Here is an 18,518-nt window from a genome sequence, read left to right on the forward strand (position 1 = left end):
GAATGCTAACTAATATACCTAGCAGCTAATAAAAACAGATTCCTTCAAGAGTGGCAACACTGCCAGAAATCTGTACTGAGGGCAAGACAGCTGCTTGTCTTAGTTTTCTTTGGAGCAGATTCTCCAGCTGCCATTCCCAGCCCCAGTGGGAATACTTGCTCATATAAAAGGTCATCCTTCTCTCAGCCAAGAAAGTTCTCATATGTTTTTTTCACCAGACTGTTTTATTCTTCAAAGCAAACCCTAGAAGAAAAATCAGAACATGCAAGGAAACTTTTCTGTCCTCCTCTGTTACAGCTACAACGTATTTTTGAGCTCTATCTACCTCAGAACTGTGAAAAATGTAACAGCTGTCCCCCCAGTGTATCAGCCTTATCTTCTGTAGCCCCAAGGATCTTGGACAGTAAAATAGCTTGACAGAAACCAGGTGATTCTTTCCTACTGCAGGTCACTGTTTAAAGACAGTAAGTAAACTTGACATTGACCTGGAATCCAGATCCAACTATTAAATACCTATTATGCTGTATGGGAAGATAGGTGCCTAAGGTGGCAGATACGAAAAATCCCCTTGCCCCCTTGAAACAGTTACTCTTTTTGTGCTGAAAAGTCAATGAAGAGAGACTAGCTAAAACCAAGTAAATGTATATTAAAGATGTGAATTGCCACGGATGCTTGTTAACTACTTGACTGGTCACAAACACTTGCCAACCTCACAAACGCTTGCCAACCTCATGAACAGAAGCATTCTCAAGTGATTACAACACATTAATCCTTTTTCATTTATTCTTATTGATTTAAAGGGTACTTCTACAGAGGTTAAAGATGTATATAGCTGTTTCATCCAAGAGGTACTGAACCAAGTCAGTCTAATCACAGGGAGACTAAAATGACTTTTGTGTTAATGGATACCATTCCAGTTCTCTGCTTGACAAAAACCATCATAAAATAAAATGCTACATAATGAAATGAAAGATGGACTTTGATAAAAAGGATATCAGTTCTAGTATGAACAGAGCATGACAAATGGACCATAAAGTGTACCTGTTCAGCACTAGCCTGTGGAAATTTCACAAAAAATAGGTGCATTGTGTTGCATTGCTCTCAGTCAGCATAAGTCAAAGTAACACAGATTATATTATTCTACTGCATTCTCTCTTCACGGAAAGAAAACTGATCAATGAAGCACTTATCAAGCCTGAACAATATAAATCTGCTGAGTTCAACATAGCAGTTGTGAAAGACGCTTGAATAGGACAAATGACATAGATAAAGATTCCCTGGCTGGTCACCAAGGACCTTCCATATCAGGAGCAATAAAGACTTATCACAGATAAACACCTTGCTAAAAATCTTTCAAGTAGGCCTGTGAGAGAAGTGTCTGTTGATCTGGGAATGCAGCTAGGGCTGTAATGCATCTCCACTTAATATTGCTTTGAATTAAAGTTCTCAACAGTTCCCATGAAACCAGCTATCAAGATCTGTCAGACCTAACTGTATTGGTTTTCTACAAAGAAAAGTTCTCTATGGAACTTTACTCATGTGAGCATTGTTACTCTTAGCCAGGAACTGTTTTTGTTTAATATGTATCTAAACCACACACTGTATATATATTATATATATATATATATATGTTATGTGAGATATATACACACACATATATGATCTTTAAATCTCATGTGAAGTACTCAGGTTCACGAAAGAGATCCATTTCGGCTTTGATTTTGATGCTGATTAGCATTTCCTCTTCTTAAACCACATAGTTATCCTTTTCATTCCCATTTTTACTTGCACTATTTCTGTCATGTGGTAGAGCACATATAAAAGCCTGATCTTATATGTTAAGTCTAAAAACTATGTAAGTTACTTATGCTGTCCACAGCACATGGCAAGGCATGAAGAGAATGTGTTAACAACCACTCTTACATGCAGCTCTAGAGGAAGGAAAAGAAGCCAGGAAAAACTGCTTGGAGAATAAATATTTGAGAAAGCATCAGGAAATAAGGGTAGAGAAACAGAAAAAAGATAGGCAGATAGAGATAGAGATAGAGAATAGTCTTCAGCTGGACTTCAAAATAAATCCTGGAAACCTTGGGCCTGTTCATAAAAGCAATAAATATCCTTTGTCTTAAACAGACAATGTAGATCAGCTAGAGCTCTGAAACAGAAGCCTCAGTGCACATGAAGAGCTAGTTATTCCATTATTGGGAACAGCTTAAGTTACATAAAATGGAGTTGTACTATCCTACTCTTAAAGATGAAGTTAGCATCCCAATAAATATACTGGAATAACTTTACTTTTCCCAGAATTCTCTTCTCATTGCAACAGGCAAAATGCCCAAAGCAAACTAATATAACTAAAAAAACTCCTTCTCTTCAATACAATAATATACAACTTAACAAGCATCACAAATATAATGCCTTTAGTTACAGAGTTTCCACTACATCTCTCTCATATGGCACAGAAAATTCCTTGATGAAACTTCTCTTTATACAGCAAATTCCATTCACACATTTGACAACTCCAAAGGCAATAACAAACAAATCCTGTCACATTCATTAAAAACTTTGTTTTTCAAGTTTTCATAATCTAGCAAATTATATGGTTTTGAACAATGCAAAAAAATTGTACCCTTAACTTGCATTCCTCATCATCATCCTATTTACATACCTTCCAGAAGCCTACATTGCTTCCTTATTAATAGAGCAATCATCTGATCATCATTTATCATCTCTTCTTTACAATTTCCTAATTGAATTATGTAAGTCAAGATAGGCAGCTCTTACATGAGTAACCAGCAGACAGTAGACAGTTCTTGATAGAAGTTTGAAATCGGAGCAAGCTCATGTGGTCCAGCCCAGAACCTGTGATTCCCATTTGCCACGGCATGACACACAAAAGTTAGCTGGTGACAGCACACACTAACATACGCACATCACTTTCAGACTGAAGATGGCTCGATTCTCATTAGCCTGGAGAGGAGAAAGAACTGGAATCCATCTGCATCCTTCTACCCTGTAATGCTCCCTAATGGCATAGATGGTTCTGCAGAGGCCTTCTGGACCTTCAGCTGATGCTATAACTTACCAAGGAATTTTCAAATCACAGTCCAAAACATCTTCTTGGGGTTTAATAAAGTGTACTCAAACTCTTTCTCCTATAATACATTTGGATTCCTACCTCTACTCCAGCTCCTTTTGAGCCAGCTCTTCCCTCTGGGAGACCCCTTTCACATCTCTGGAAAGCCTTTTTCATACATCATCTCCTCCCTTGGACTATAATCTTATGTGATTTTCCTCTTTATTAATGGACTCCACAAGCCATCTTCAACATCTGACAGGATTCAAGCAAGCTTTCCGTGTCACAAAGTCTCCTTCAATCTCCCATACCTCTGTCACTTTTCAGAACTGTTCAGTCTTCTCTCTCAAGTCACATGGTGGTACATTAAGGTTTCCTCATTCCCTTTCTGGGAGTTTGTGCAGTCCTCTAACTGTGCCCTCTGGACCCCCTGTCCCCTTGAGAGTCACCTAATTAACACAAGGAACATTAGAAACTCTATCCCAAGCTACTTTCCAATTTCCTGATCATTCTTTCCCTTAAAAGGTGTCATACCATATGACAAGATGACTAGCTTTAAGTTCAATGTGCTGTAATGAGGACTGTGTCATAATGAGAAGAAAAATCCACTATGCATATTTCAAAAATCAACATCAGGGTTCAGCAGCAGGTATACCATAAGGAATTAATACGAAGTGATGTTAAACAAAGTTAATCTCTTTTAATCATGTGAAGAGAGGCAGTGAAGCAACAATATTTCATTATCTGTTATGTAATATTAAGGGTTTATCTAGCACAATGTAGCTTGGAGCCACACTGTCAAAATAACAAATAGCTCTAAAAGAGTAGATCCCATCTTTTTGGCACCCAAATAATGCATGAGAGTTTAGGCTTCTCCTGCATGTAATAACCAGATTGTTATGAAAATATAGGCTGAAAGATTTGCTTGCATTTGAATAAATGAACTGTATTCAACATTCTTTTCTGTGTGTTTTTAATCATGAAAATTCCAATTGAATTCAATGGGAGTTTGAGTGCATAAAGAACACTGATCAAAGTCCTTAGAGACTGTTAAAAACAGTCTCTACAAAAAATTATTACAAGTTATATTCTGCTGAAAGTCTATGCAATCATGGTGGATTTTTTTTTTCCTATAATAAGAAAATGTCTCATAAAAAATCTGTACATAGCAAGGACCTTTAAAACGGAAAAAAAGCTCACACAATTGCTTGCAGCAGCAGAAATGCACCTATCGCCTTTCTTAGTTTACAAATGGCATTCTTAAGGTCCTACATTGCATTTTTTAAGTTAAATGCTTTACAAAATATTTGAAAGGTAGAGGAAGGTGTGCTGACTTCTTTTTGGCTATAAGCACCTCTATGGCACTACCCACTTCTGCAGCATACGGATACAAAACTTCAAGCTTGGATCACTGTAGCAATTCTCCATCCTCTGCCTTCCACACTGCAGCCTGAGTACTGTATAAATACAGTATGGTGATAAACTGACTGTATTCAGGTGCTAAATGTTGATACTGACTTCAGCGATGCAATAATTTTATCCCATGGCTACCATGAGATAAAACTTTTAATAAAGATAGATCAATGCACACAGTACAAGGAAGTGGGAAAAGAAAAATACAGTCAATAGCTGCAACAGCCCTAATGCACATTTCATAAGGATGGCAAAAGATTAATCATGTTAAATTCAATAAAATCTGTTCACGTGCTGCTTGCATGTATGTTTGCTTATACATGCTATCCAGAAATTATTATGCCAGGGAACAAGATTTTGGAGTTATGTGATAAAACTTGGTCAGCAACCTGAAACTGCCCCTGCACCACAACCAAGCAGGCTTCCAGATTTCACAAGCTCTCTTCTCCAAATCATTACTGAGCTATTGTAGCTAGCAAAAATAAAATACCAGTAAGGGAAAAGTCACACTTTCTGGACAAAAAAAGAACTGCATCTTACAAAATTATAATTCCATCCAAGAGCCAAATGCATGTCTAAGAAGCATTTACTCCCCTATACAACTTTTACTAAGGAGCTTTACTTCTCTACACAACTTCTAATGAGTAACGGCCATTTTTAGGCTATGATCTATGTTAGCTTCTAGTGAGTCACGTCTCTTAGTAAAACTACACAAATAGAACACAAGTAAACCATCAAGCAGTGACTATAGTGTTCTGAGGGCTGAGTAACTGTGACTGGTAATTTATAGTCATGGGTATGCAAATAGAAATAAAACAGATTATAACTGGTTTCTTGATTAATGATATCACATACTGACAATGCTTCAAGCTACATTTCTCAGGCAACTGGGAACCAAAAGAGCCAAGCTGCTGACAAGTATGGCTCGAGGCAATGTGATTTCTATAAATATGAAATAGTGCTGAGTTACATCTATCAACAGTTACCTCTGCTTGAATACTTCAAAACATCTAGGAATATACTAGTAACTGTCTGGGAAAAAAAAACAATAAAACTTGGCATTTAAAAAACCCCACATATTTCACTAAAAAATTGCTTTATAAATCTTGAACATCTGGTCTCCCAGGCAGAGGAGAGTTGTGCTTACCCTCTTAAAAAAGAATTGTTTCAGCTGAGTTACCAGCATTTTTCCTAAGTCATTACTGTATTCCTTATATCCCAGAAGAGAAATTTAAGTGTGTGTTGGGAGACAAAGGAAAAGCAGCATGATTAAACAGTTCAGAGATGTATCACCCAGTAATCTTTTAAGGACTATGAGCATTTATCATCAGTTTCATTCTTCTTAACACATTACTGTCCTGCATGAGTCCATAAGATAGGAATTTTAAACTGTATTAATCCCCCTCTAAATGGACTATTCTCTTAAGGCTAATTTATATTCATTACCTATTCTGCATTGTTTGCATCAAATTTTATGAGCCCAGAGATTTTGGGAAAATTATGACAGTAATGATGGTATAGTAGTATTTTTTTAAATGCTATTATGTGTACACATACAGATGTAGATTTACACATTAACTGTCACAACACACAAAACTGACTGCTGAAGTGCTCTACACAGAGTCAAATTTTAATCTGATGAAAACAGCTATTGTATGGAAAGTATAAATGTATTTGCCAAACTGGGGTTTTCTCAACACATGTGCTCAGTTTTCATTAAAGTAAACATTCAGAATGAAATACAGAGGAAATAATTTAAAGGTAAATAAAGGTAATTTAAGTATAAAAGGTTAGTGCAATACAGAAGTCAAAGTAAGGCTCAAAGATTGAGGCATTTTGTTGCATACAGGAATACAAAGAAATCATTAAATATTATTACATTTCATGACGAAGTATGATTGTGTTGAAAATTCAGTCTGGTTTCTTTGTCAGTCTAATAACAAGAATTTTAACATGCTGCTGCCAAAACCCAGTGAAGCATAGCACTGCATTCAAGAAACAAGACTACAGTTACATTTTAATTCTCTGTCTGGCTGAGAACAACTGAACGTACTTCAACTGTTACATGTTATTTTATTTTTCTTTGCACTCCATACAGAATAAATCAAGAAAAATAACATTAAAAATAGATCAATGAGAAAATACACTTTTTTTTTTCAAATTCCTGTGTTTTTCTTTTTATAGTCTCACACATTAACTTACCCAACAGCATTGCACTCACTGCTAATGAAAAGAAAGCAGGCAGTACAAATCTTCTTAAGCCTCCCGTGGCAAGAAAACTATTACAGAAATGAATAGAAGAAAGTCTCTGGAGCCTTTCCCTTGCCTGCTTGTTTACAAAAGGCAGTAAGGATCACACTGGGAAGTGTCAAAGCTGAATAAACCACTAGCAATTTGGTGTATACCCTTTGGGTAGTCCTTCAGAGATGATGATTCGACTTTGTCCAAAAAACGGTATGCAAGAAACAATGCAGAATCTACCAGAGGCTGTAGCCAAGCTTTAAACTGTAGACAAAGAAATAGTTTGCTTCTGAAGGTTTTGCAAAGGAGGGCTTGTCACAGGACATTAATTCAAGCAAGCTGATGTTACATCAAACCAGTGCCTCTAAATACAGTTAATCTGCAGCTTTTCACATTGCTTTCTACGAGGCGGTTGGATGCAGCGAACTGGAGCCCCTGGGTTTAGTGTCACTGAAGAACAGAAGAGCTCTCTGCTTTTCCCTTCCACATTCAAACACACATTTAGCATCTAGAATACTACACAGTAAACAGCGGGCTTTTTTCTCAGGCTTTATTATGAGCTGCAAGTAGCATCTAATATTGCACATTTAATTAAAATTACTCTCCTGCCTTTGTTGTAGGTAAACTTACATATAAAGGAGCTTTAAATGATAAAATATAGAGGATTTTCTTCTAAAGCTATCACAAACAGCAGGGGGAGAACATGACAATAGCTAGGCAACATTTGATTTTAATGGCTACTTTAGGAGATAAACAGGAATAACAAGGTAAATCTGTATTACTTTCATTATTTTTTTTCAATAACCTTATATTCACTGTAGATAGCTGATGAAAAACAAAAAAGTGGAACTTGCATCTGTCTTTGGCATTTTACTGCATAGAAATATTCAGCATTTGATCTTCTCCTGAACTATGCAATAACTCTTTAAAAAAGGTTAAACATTAGTTGCAATGCATGAGGACTTCCTTTATGAATGACAAGACTTCACTTACTAATCATTGAAATAAAGGCTCTGTGTACTCAGAGTATGAATAACTTCACTATAAAAATGAATTCACGTACAGCTTACATATTATTAACAAGTTCCAGCTTGTTAATAATAAATCCTACTCTAGGAACTAACTTTCATTTTTTTCTTTTCAAAGGTACTTATATTTGGATTGCATTCCAATTTCTGAACCCATCCACTACCAATGAAGATTTCTAACCTTTCGAGTCCAAAAAAATTTTGTACTGGCAGAATAAGCAGAGCATACAGAAATGTGGCTAACATAATGGGATATGAACCAAAGATAATCTTGACAAGAATAGTCCATTTTTTCTCCACATCTTACCATAAAATACACCAAAAAAGTCCCCTAGTGTTACTCTAGACACTCATTCCCCTAATCGTGTTTGCTTCTCCTGCTGTGTATGACTTTCAGCTATTCCCGTAACACTGACATTCTTTTCTGTTGACACTAATTGAATTTGTCTGTTCAAATATTCGTGGCACTATTCACAATTTCCATTTCTGTTCATAGCTACAGAACAGGCCTGTGCCTTTACTTGCCACACTGTCTTACCATGCTTTTAGGAATATTTAGAGAAGGAGCAGGAGCAAAAATTTGGTTATGAAGGATATTTTTCTAACTTTAAACTGAATTCTCTGCACGGTTCTTTACTATAACTATGATCTTGCAGAATGTTGATGTCATTCCTGAATTTTTCATTTTTAGTGAATTACTTATCTTACATATAATAAAACTCAGAAATAGAGAGGAATGGGTTTCCCCAACATGCAAGGGCAGTGACAATACCTAGTTTTTATAGCCAAGGTGAAAAGGGGGACTTTTTCTGGCCCACAGGAATTCTCTGACAAGAGATAACAATAATTCTTACCCAAATATTGGTCAATACAAGGCCAGTGCAAGAATATTTCTATGATAACAACTGATGGACTACAAATAGGAAAACCTTCCATCATAAATCACAGCCATTTGAGTGCCACTCAAAGAGTAATTAGGTTTCAGTCATTGTCTAATGTCTTCATAGCAGGGCATGAGTGGCAAAGCTCACTGAAAAGGAAGTTGAACTATTCTGTATACTACAGTGGAACATGTTAGGGAGCAGATTCCAGCACCTTTGCACTTCAGTAATTTACTCCAAGCTATCCAAGCCACTTAAGCTCTCCAAAGCAAGTTATCTGCAACCATATTTCCATGGCACTACAATAACACAGCTTGCCGTTTGAGTTACTTTCTATGTTTCTCCTCATGATGAACAATCTGAAACTATTCTAGAGCAACTGTTATAGCACACAATTTCCTTCATCTTATCTACAGAAGGCCATTGAATGAAAGTAGCAATATCAAATTAACCTTTAAAATACTAGTATATTGCCGTATTGCCTAGCTGCTCAGCTAGAATGGACAGTTACAATTTCAGAAAAAATAAAAGGGTATTTCAGGAAAAATAAACAGATCAACAGGAAATGGTTTCTTCATCATGAGAAGGTCCAACCATAAAATTTAATCTCAAAGCCTCTAAAAGTATGCCTTACACTTTAATAGCAAAATTAAAACCTGTACTTCTGTTATAATGGCCATGTAGATGCAGTAGTTGGCAAAGATGGCATATCTTTTTCCTAAATCCCCAAACTCTAATGTACAGTTTGGCCTAACATTTACACTGATATTCTTCGTGCTTTCTTATTCTTGAAATATGATTTTTTTTTAAAGTTTCAGAAAAGACAAATCAATCACTTCTGCCCACAAGGGTTGTTACTCTACTGAAATAATTCTGCTCTTTCCTCAAAATTTATCTGCTTCCTTGCATTCTGATTGACTATAGATGTCTGATTTGCACAAGCTAATTTTGAAATACCCGCATAATGTGCTATTTCCTTTACTGTGATTGCCTGAAACCTATCATTAGCCAATCAAAGAGCAAGGATATGCATAATCACTGTGGGGTATTTTTCAGTAACTATTCTGTGAATATGTAATTTTCCTCCACTATGCAAATTTCACAGACATAACCCTAAGGTTCTGATTGGACCTATTGCTCAGAATTTTAAATTTGCTATCTATGGTATCATACAAACTTCCTTACTGCTCAGAATTGTAAAAGCTCTAGAAGAAGAAAAATGGGAAAATAAACAGGAAAAAGAAAAATATAAAAAGAGAGACTCCATGTTCAAATATTAAAAGAATCTATGGAGAAAATCAGGCTTTCAGTTACAAAGAATAACAACCATGATGCCTGCCCAATAGCCATTAATGCACATGAAAGAACAGAACACAGCTTAACCCCTCCTAATGCTGATTCTCTTATCAGCAACAACAAGAAATTAATTTAATCACTGCCTGTTACCAAAAGAAAATAGACTCCTTAACCTTCAAACAGATCATGCCTAATGAATAAGAAAATTCCATTCTAAAATGTCTGTCCATATAGAAACATCCTTTTAAATATCTTTCAAGTCCAAAATGCATGTAGGCTTTGCCATTGACTTTAATAGCAATGGGATTGTATCTTTCCTTTCACTTCCTTTCCTTTCTGCAAATCAGCTACCCAACTGGCCCAAAGCAGCTGTCAAACTATGTTGACTTACTATATTTGTTTAGTAGAATATGTAAGACTGTGTGGTACCAATTTACTTGTTATTTCTATCTAATAGAAAATATCTCCAACACTGTTTGAGTCTGTTGCTGCCAGTTAGTGTCATGAACATGGATACAGGTCATGCACATGGATTAAACTGGAAGTTGAAAGCAATGTTATTTTGGGATTAAGCAATGTTATTAGGCTATTTTGGTATATTTCAAAAAAATCTCAAATTATCTGCAGTGAAAATAGTTTACTGAAGCATAAATAACATCAGATATTTATACAGTGTGCTTAGTTTCACGTATCGTAAATATGCATTTAAATTATCAGACAGGTTGAGATAATGGTGGAATACATGGGAAACCCTGAATATTAATACCCATGTTTATGTCCACAGAGAAAAAGCTCATAAGACATCAAGATTAACAACTCCAGACCTCCTGAGAGTTTTACACCTAGCTCCTAGTATGTACAGTGACAAACACAACATTAACATTTGAAAATGTGTGAAAGTCAGCATTTTCGTATCATTCCATAAGCATTTGGAGCGCTGTATATAAGGAAATGTCATGGCAACCTAGAGTACTGCAATAACTGCTTCCAAATGCATGGTAACCGTGTTATTTCACAGGAATTACTACCAAAGTGAAAAAGTGGTATAAACAATACTACTTTTAAGGTAAACCTAATGAAAATCATATTCTTAATTTTATGAGATATACTGCTTTCAAAACTAAAACCAAGAACAAACTATCATTCCCCAAAGCCATGAACACTGACAGGTGTGCAAGAGCTGTTGTGACCTATGTGCAGAGTAGTACCACAAAAAGAAATGCTAGAAGATTCTGAAGTTATTTGTGTTCACAGGTATCTTCTCCAACTGAAACGTTACTAAAGCTCATGACTACAGGAGTTGGAATGCTCACTGATTTTCTGTGGAATTTGCTTTGGACTCTAATTTCATTCTAATTTATATCAAAAATTTTACATTCTGATTTTATCTATGAAACAGAATTTGTCTTCTTCATCCAGTTCTCACATGGCTCTGTTTGTCATGGGGATTGTCCACAATAACACTGTTCATTATGGAAGAGTGATGAGTCTGAAAGTCAAGTTAAATTGGCAGTCATATCATTTAAGTATTTATATTTTTAACTTGCTAAAATAACAAAGTACTTACTGAGGTTAAAAATAAAATAAAAAAGTTATTTTTATATATTTTTTTTAAACAGGAAATGTATTTAGCAGCTTCACTATACGCCAGCTGCAGTTATAATTTGTCAAGTCTTAAGTTTCTTTAACGAACTGGTTCTCAAAAAAGGAACTCTTACAATGCTGGTTATTTATGCTTAAAATACCACTTTAGCAAAACTTCTGCAAGATACAACTCAGCCTTTACACACTTGGGCACACTGCAATGTATATGCTGTGCATATAGCAAAAAACATTTAGACTGGTTATTTAGCTTTATGTGGACTCTTCTGATACTCATGCAACATTACATTCTGTGGTGCTTATAAACAAAAGGAAGCTCTTCGTAATGCATGTCCCAGTTCACATACTTGTCACAGTACGTGACAACTTAATGTGGGTGATACCCTTAATTCTGCATCTAAGTGCACGAAAGAGTGTTCCTTTCAATCACTGCAGGTGAGCAAGTTCCTGATTTACACGGCAGCATATAAGATAGCACATAATACAAGAATAATATTTTGGCCAAATGCAAACAAAACTAAATAAAATATAGGAAATTCTTCTTTTCCCTAGTAAATGGTTGAAATCAGTTTTTTCCCCCTTTAAAGCAGGTGGAGCAAGTCAGGAGGTGACCTCCTGTTCTGGCAATGACAATACACAGAATCACATCAGAGGTCCTTTCCATTGTATTATCTACGGTCATCTGCACTGTCTCATAACCTCATCTGGTCCACAAGGTTAAAGGCAGTCTATCTAATTTATCTCATTGTAGGTACTCTCTAGGACTTGAACGATAAATATAAACTATGAATTTTGTCATTAACACTAACAGCATTCTAGCATTTGATAAGCTAATGGAAACATTAAGCCATCTTGTATTTTTATCTCTTCCACCAGATGTGCTTATTTCAAAAGATGCAATTTTATATTTTCTATGTTTTTATGTTGCCATGATTATGCAAATCCTAGTTAGACAAAATGAAAATCCTGCAACTGAGTGTCAAAGCAGCCTTAGTAGATTTAAAACTATTCTATCCTAAAGAACATTTAAGAAACAACAGTATTGAGGATTTTGTCCTTCAGAAAAAGAGTTTAATATACTCTGCCAATTTGGCAAAAAAATGACATGAACTCAGTGTTGCAAATTTATTGTAAATTAAAGTGCTCACTTTCTTTTAGCTATGCTACATTGCCTCCACTGTTTCTGCTTAAATAACAATGAGTGCCTTCCTTTTCTGGCTTGGCTCTTGTCGCTTTCCGTGATGAAATCGGTCAAACTATTAAGCAGGAACATATTCTTCCTTTTGCTGCTACTCATATCAGAAAAAGCATTTGCTGGTTTAGTCAGAACATCACAAATGACCCTTCAGGTATCTGATGAAAATACCTTCAGATTTTTATCTTTTCAGTTCTAATTCAAACTTATTCCTAGAAGTTAAGTACTGAAGCCTTAACAAGATGCACTGTAATCTACCACTCTGCACTATATTGTATTTTTTCTGCACACATGCCATTTAAAACTTATTCTCGAGTATTTTTTTTAAATGTAAAGACTACCCTCTCCCCCACCACCACCTTCCTTCATCAATGCTACAAAGATTTCAAGCCCTCTTATGCAAAAATCACTCCATTTTCAACATAGCAAGTCTGTTACAATATGATTTTCAGACCTTGCAAGTTTACCTTAAGAGGAAGATAAAAACAAGACTCCTGCTTCTGTTGTGGTGAAGAGTCCTGCAAGGTGCAATAAGGATTCCAATAGGTTACAGACCGCTCATAACCTTGCAGGACTGACTCTGTCATGCGGCAGAAAGGAGAAGTACAAAAGACTTGGCTGTGCAATATTCTTTCTTCTAAAAAGCTAGTTTAGGACATTCACTTTAACTGCAATTACTACCTATATTGCTGTACCATCCAATGTGTTTATCAAAGCTGCGGGCCTCTTGGGAGTAAGTCTGTAAATAAAGACAGTTGCCATCCTGAAAAATATATGCTATAATTTGAAACACAGCATCAGCAAGACATGGAGGGGGACCAGTATGACAGCACGGGAGTAGGAAGAACCAAACTAACTGTGATCAGATAGCATAGTGACACAGCTAATGCTCATTTTGACGGCTTACTAGTGTTTGAATGTTCAACTGTTTTTAGGGAAAAAAAAAAACTTCTTATAAACAAGCCTGCCTATCTCCAATATGCTGTCCAATTTAGACATCCCCTTGGTAGCCAACTTCTTTCAGAACTCCAAAAGGTACTGAGAAGAGAGACAGAGGAGGACAGAATAAATGTTGTAAGTCTGAGATGACACTTTAAGCTGAAACACTTCATGTAATAACATGCAGATGCAAGTCTAAAATGGACAGAGGCATCCAAGGTGAGTAGAACTTATGCAAATGAAGAGGCAAATAACAGCCAAAAGCAGATAGAGTGTAAGCATACCTTACTATCTAAAAGCTCTAATAACTAAAAAGATTAAGAACGTGAACAGGAAGGAGAATAAGAAAGCAGTTTCGTTATTAAAACAGTGAAAAATGTACATCAGTTGAAGGAAGGGGCATTAATACCTGTAACTGGAGATGAAAGGATTATAATGCTATATCAGAAGACAATAAGGAACACATGTAGGGACAGCAATAAAGGCCAGGACTTAGAATCTTTAGAGACAGAAATCATAATGATGTATAGTCTCAAAGAATACGCAGCAAACAGGCAAGAAAATATAGTGAATGGTTGGGGGCCTAGGGGAGAGACAGTTCCAAGAAGCACGTAGGTTCATATGGTGCAGTTCTATTGGAGAGATGATTTAGGCTCAGGTCACTGTAAAGGCACAAAAAAGGACAAAAGCTCACTGTACCTTTAATGAATTTATTAACTATACCATAATTTCAACTTCTGCCTTAAATGCACCAGTGTTATTTTTATTTAAACAATCCTAGGATGCAATGCTTTTGGCACAGGACTTTAATTTCTTCAAGGATACTTACTGCAAAAGAGCTTGTCTCCCAGCATTCTCCCTGATCCCACTTGATGGATCATTACTTCAATTTCTCAGGAGACAATAAAAGCCCTGCACCAAAGGACCTATAGGGCATCATATTTAGCATCTTTAGCTTGTGTATCCCCTTTTTGATGTGCAATGTCTTTGTAAAAAGGTGAACACTTTTTCACACCATGCAGTGCTAGACCCCTGTGGACACTATTATATGTAAATAATAGAATTACAAGCTTCTGTTGATTATTGCAAGTTTTGCTTTTAACAAGAACTCCCTAACTTTTAGGCCAATTAGTATCTCTACCTCACTGCAACACTGTTTTAAATATTGATTTAGATCTGTTTCTCTGTGTGTGGTGCATGCTTATATTTAACAAATATTTGTGACCTAAGCTTAGGAAGTAAACTGAGATTTATTAGCTTTCAGTGTGGAAAAATAATCCCCTTAAAGAAACACAACATTAGCCCCTGAGCCTCCCTTTCAAAGCAGTATGTCACATCCAATAACATGAAACTATCTAGCAAATAGTTGAATTTGGTGGACTGAATATTAATTACTCAATTCTAGGCCAGCAGGTAGACTGTGAAAGACTTGATGGTCAAGAATAACAATACAGACAAAAATCATTAAAGCACCAATAGTGTTATATTATTACAATTTTCAATTAAAATTTATAACATTCCCTGTAAAACAAGCCTGTGTAATTATGAAAATGTAAGTACATCCTGTGTTCTAAGTTACCATACTAAGATTTACTTTTCTTCTCCTTTGGTGCTTTATGTACCTGTGTCCAGGGTAGGTATAGACTTTTCCATAAAAGCTTATAAGACAAATCTAAGTTTATATATAGAGAGTGCAGCATTTATTAGAGCTCATACAGCTCAGAAAAATCATTAAGTATTGTACGATGTAGGATTACACCTTTCTGTAAGTGACTGAGTTTTGGCAAAGACTATGGCAAACTAATTATATCAAAAGCCCAGTAAATACAACTATAATTTGTTCCCTGTGGTTCATTGCATACATTGGACTTAAACATCCCCAGTTTTTACCATTAAGGTTACAATTAAATTCTCAATTCCCATTTATATTGGATGAAGATATTAATGTTGCTAACCTGTGACTACTTTAAAAGCATATATAGTATATAAATGTCAGCTGCTTTCTTTACTGTTTGAATTATCAGCCTTTGCATGTACTATTTAAAAGAGGGAGCTAAATTTTCAAAAAGCCATTCTTGAATTTGAGTGGAGTTTTTTGGCAAACTTGTGCTTACTTGCAGCTGTAAGGATGACTCAATTATTTGCAAAAGAGCATTTATACATAGATTCCCATTATTTTGCTATAAATAGTGTCATACTAATGGGCTATTTTGCACTGCGTCCTCATTCATTGAAGGTAGTTGGTGGACAGCAGAACAAACAGTGACGTTCTGGAACACTTAGTTCTGCAGCTGAAATATTTTGGTTTAGGTAATACTTATAATAAGTTGTCATTGGAAGAAAAAAAAATAGAGCCACTCATATGGCACATTCGATAAGACTGATTCATTCCTTTACAATAACAAAACCAAAGTGTCTTTCACTTTTGATAGTACAATTTTTTTTCTCTGTTACTTCAAAGAAAGTGTAACAATAAAAAAGATCAGGAAAGTATGTCTAGTATAATACAAAAGAGAAATAGGAAATCTCATGTAAATTACACCAAAGGCACTAAAGAAGTCAGGCAGTTTAAAGAGAAAAAAGAAACCGAAGTTCCTCTGAGAAAATACGGTGTCATGATTTTACTTTCTTTTTGCATTAACATGCAGTTTAATTAAAGTTGTTTTGTTTTTTTTTAAATCCTCCTTTTTTTTTCTCAAGTGGCAGATATTCTATTTCATTTCTGACCATGGGCTTTTGAAGGTTTTAAATTATCAGCTGCTTTGTACCTTTTTTTAAGGAGCAATAGCATACATCTCTTTTTATGATTGTATAAGGGGACCTCCTTTGCCTTCCATTAAGCAAATGGACTGTATGACTTGAGGCTGTAAAAGGCTTCAACATCAATATAATTTTTAAAAATATTTCAAAGAGCATTATATATCAACCTTATTTTTGTAAGAAATTATTTCCCACCCTCTGAAAGACGTAAACTGTTGCATATATCAACTACTGATTTTTGTAGATTATTATATCTTTCATTCAAGTTACAATAAATACTATTTTTCACTCACCACAAAATAACAGTAAAAGAACTGCAATCATTTCAGTGGAAATACTTAGGTTTGCCTTCACAATGTAACTGTCAACATGACCGTTGTAACACTATACTGCTGTAAGTTCTGAAACTGTCAGCATTCATGAGTGAAACAACATTAGCTCATGTCACTAAGTGGTTTTAGATCTCTTTTATTTGGTGCAATCTAATCTGTAGATTTCCCATATCTCCAAGAGTCTATTTTCTTCTTGGAATATTCTCCTAACTATGCTGATCATGAGTCCTGAGCTACCTTGTTTATAAAAAATGTATCTGTATTACTAATTTGCTTCTCAAAAGAACTGCATGCAAAATTATTTTTAATTCTGACTATATTAAAGCCAAAATAATTACAAGAAAGCCTTACTTTAACTTTTGTATTTGAGATAGGTTGTAACTCATCAGAGCTAAACAAAACTGTCTCAACCTTGCCAGATAACCATTCTCTCACGTCTAATACCCTCTCTGAACAAGAAATTGCCAAGGACTTCTCATCTCTAATTTTCTTTTGTTCTATTTGCTTTCTACATTTTCCCCTTATTTCCTAAAACTGGGCCACACATTTTAATGAGATTGAAGCCACCAACTCTTCAATGAAGAGGCTGAGCAAAAGATTAAAAATTAGCATGTGCTATTCTCCCTAAAGCAGCTGAAAAGCACACCAGCTTAAAGAAATGCTAAACATTTTTCAGAGTTTTATCACTCCATGATGACAAATTACGATCTCTTTCAGACTGTTTCTAAAAATAAATAATGCACTTAGTTCATTCTCTCAACTAATTTCTCCCCTGCCATCATACAGCTGAGGGTTGTTCTGGTTTTCTTTTTAAATTACACACCTTTAAAAGCAAATGGCCTGTATTCTACTTCCTAATCAGCAAAGAGTTAATGTGTGGTAATTTGATGAAATGAAAAGATTCTTTAGTTGGTAAGAATTATAATGACAGTAATCTTATTTTATGCATTTTAAATTGTAAAAGGAAGAAAATGGATGATCTCTAAATTACACTGAAAAAGTTTTAGCCCTGAACATCAGCCAGTTGAGAAAATAATTTTGGTGAACAAAGCACCCAGTTGTTCCGACAAAATGGTTTAATATTAGAAGTCATTCACTAGCCATAAGCAGAACTCCACTCCTCAGTACAGCTTTTATGGCTCACCCAGCTTAGCTTTCAGAAGATATGCTATTGCACACACCTGGTAAAGCTAAACAAAACATGCTGACATGGCTACTCAGATCTTTTCTCATTGTGAATAAAACTATAGTCTTTATCTTCTTATTTTGAGAACTTATTTTCGAGAATCATTATTGAGAACTGAATTTTTATAATTTCTCAATGTGCTCCAGTGCGTGCACCTTCAAGTGCCATTTATTGATTTCTCACAAAAAAGTCTTAATGTTTTTTGAACCATGCCTATAGGTGGAATATGACTTACTAAGACGATTAACCATGACCTCAGCAGCCACAGAGCAAACTATTTTCCCAAGAATTGTGACCATATTATTATTATACATCATCGATAGTCACAAAGAGGAAATCTTTTTGATTAATGCAAGTTATCTTGAATCTTTGAGTCATTCATTCAACTCCATGCACCACTCCATGTCTTTTGGAAATAGCCCTAATGTGTCACAACTGTGCAAAGTTACGAAAAACCTTCCAAAGATACCTGACTGACAAGTCAGTGCAAAAATACATTGACTTTGGGAGCAAGGCTCAGGCTTTGCTTAAACATGGATCAGTCATGGCTTTCAGACCAAATACCCTTC

General features: G+C 35.5%; 1 protein-coding gene across 3 annotated transcripts in view; it reads right to left on the reverse strand.

Annotated features, from left to right (window-relative positions):
- ZNF385D (zinc finger protein 385D) overlaps nt 1-18,518 on the reverse strand; it is a 423,315-nt gene that overhangs the window by 246,129 nt on the left and 158,668 nt on the right. Inside the window, exon 1 of one of the 3 annotated variants that reach the window (XM_062607170.1) lies at nt 6,692-6,841. The exons of the other annotated variants lie outside the window; for them this stretch is intronic. Coding sequence (XP_062463154.1) covers nt 6,692-6,701 — 10 coding nt within the window. The 5' untranslated portion in view covers nt 6,702-6,841. Of the gene's footprint in view, nt 1-6,691; nt 6,842-18,518 lie in introns of those variants that run through there. 3 annotated transcript variants of the gene reach the window in all.

The sequence above is a fragment of the Pezoporus occidentalis genome, unplaced genomic scaffold (genome assembly GCF_034315485.1).
Source record: "Pezoporus occidentalis ecotype Australia unplaced genomic scaffold, CSIRO_AGI_Poc_V1 ctg120, whole genome shotgun sequence".
In the NCBI taxonomy this organism is placed as follows: Eukaryota; Metazoa; Chordata; class Aves; order Psittaciformes; family Psittacidae; genus Pezoporus; species Pezoporus occidentalis.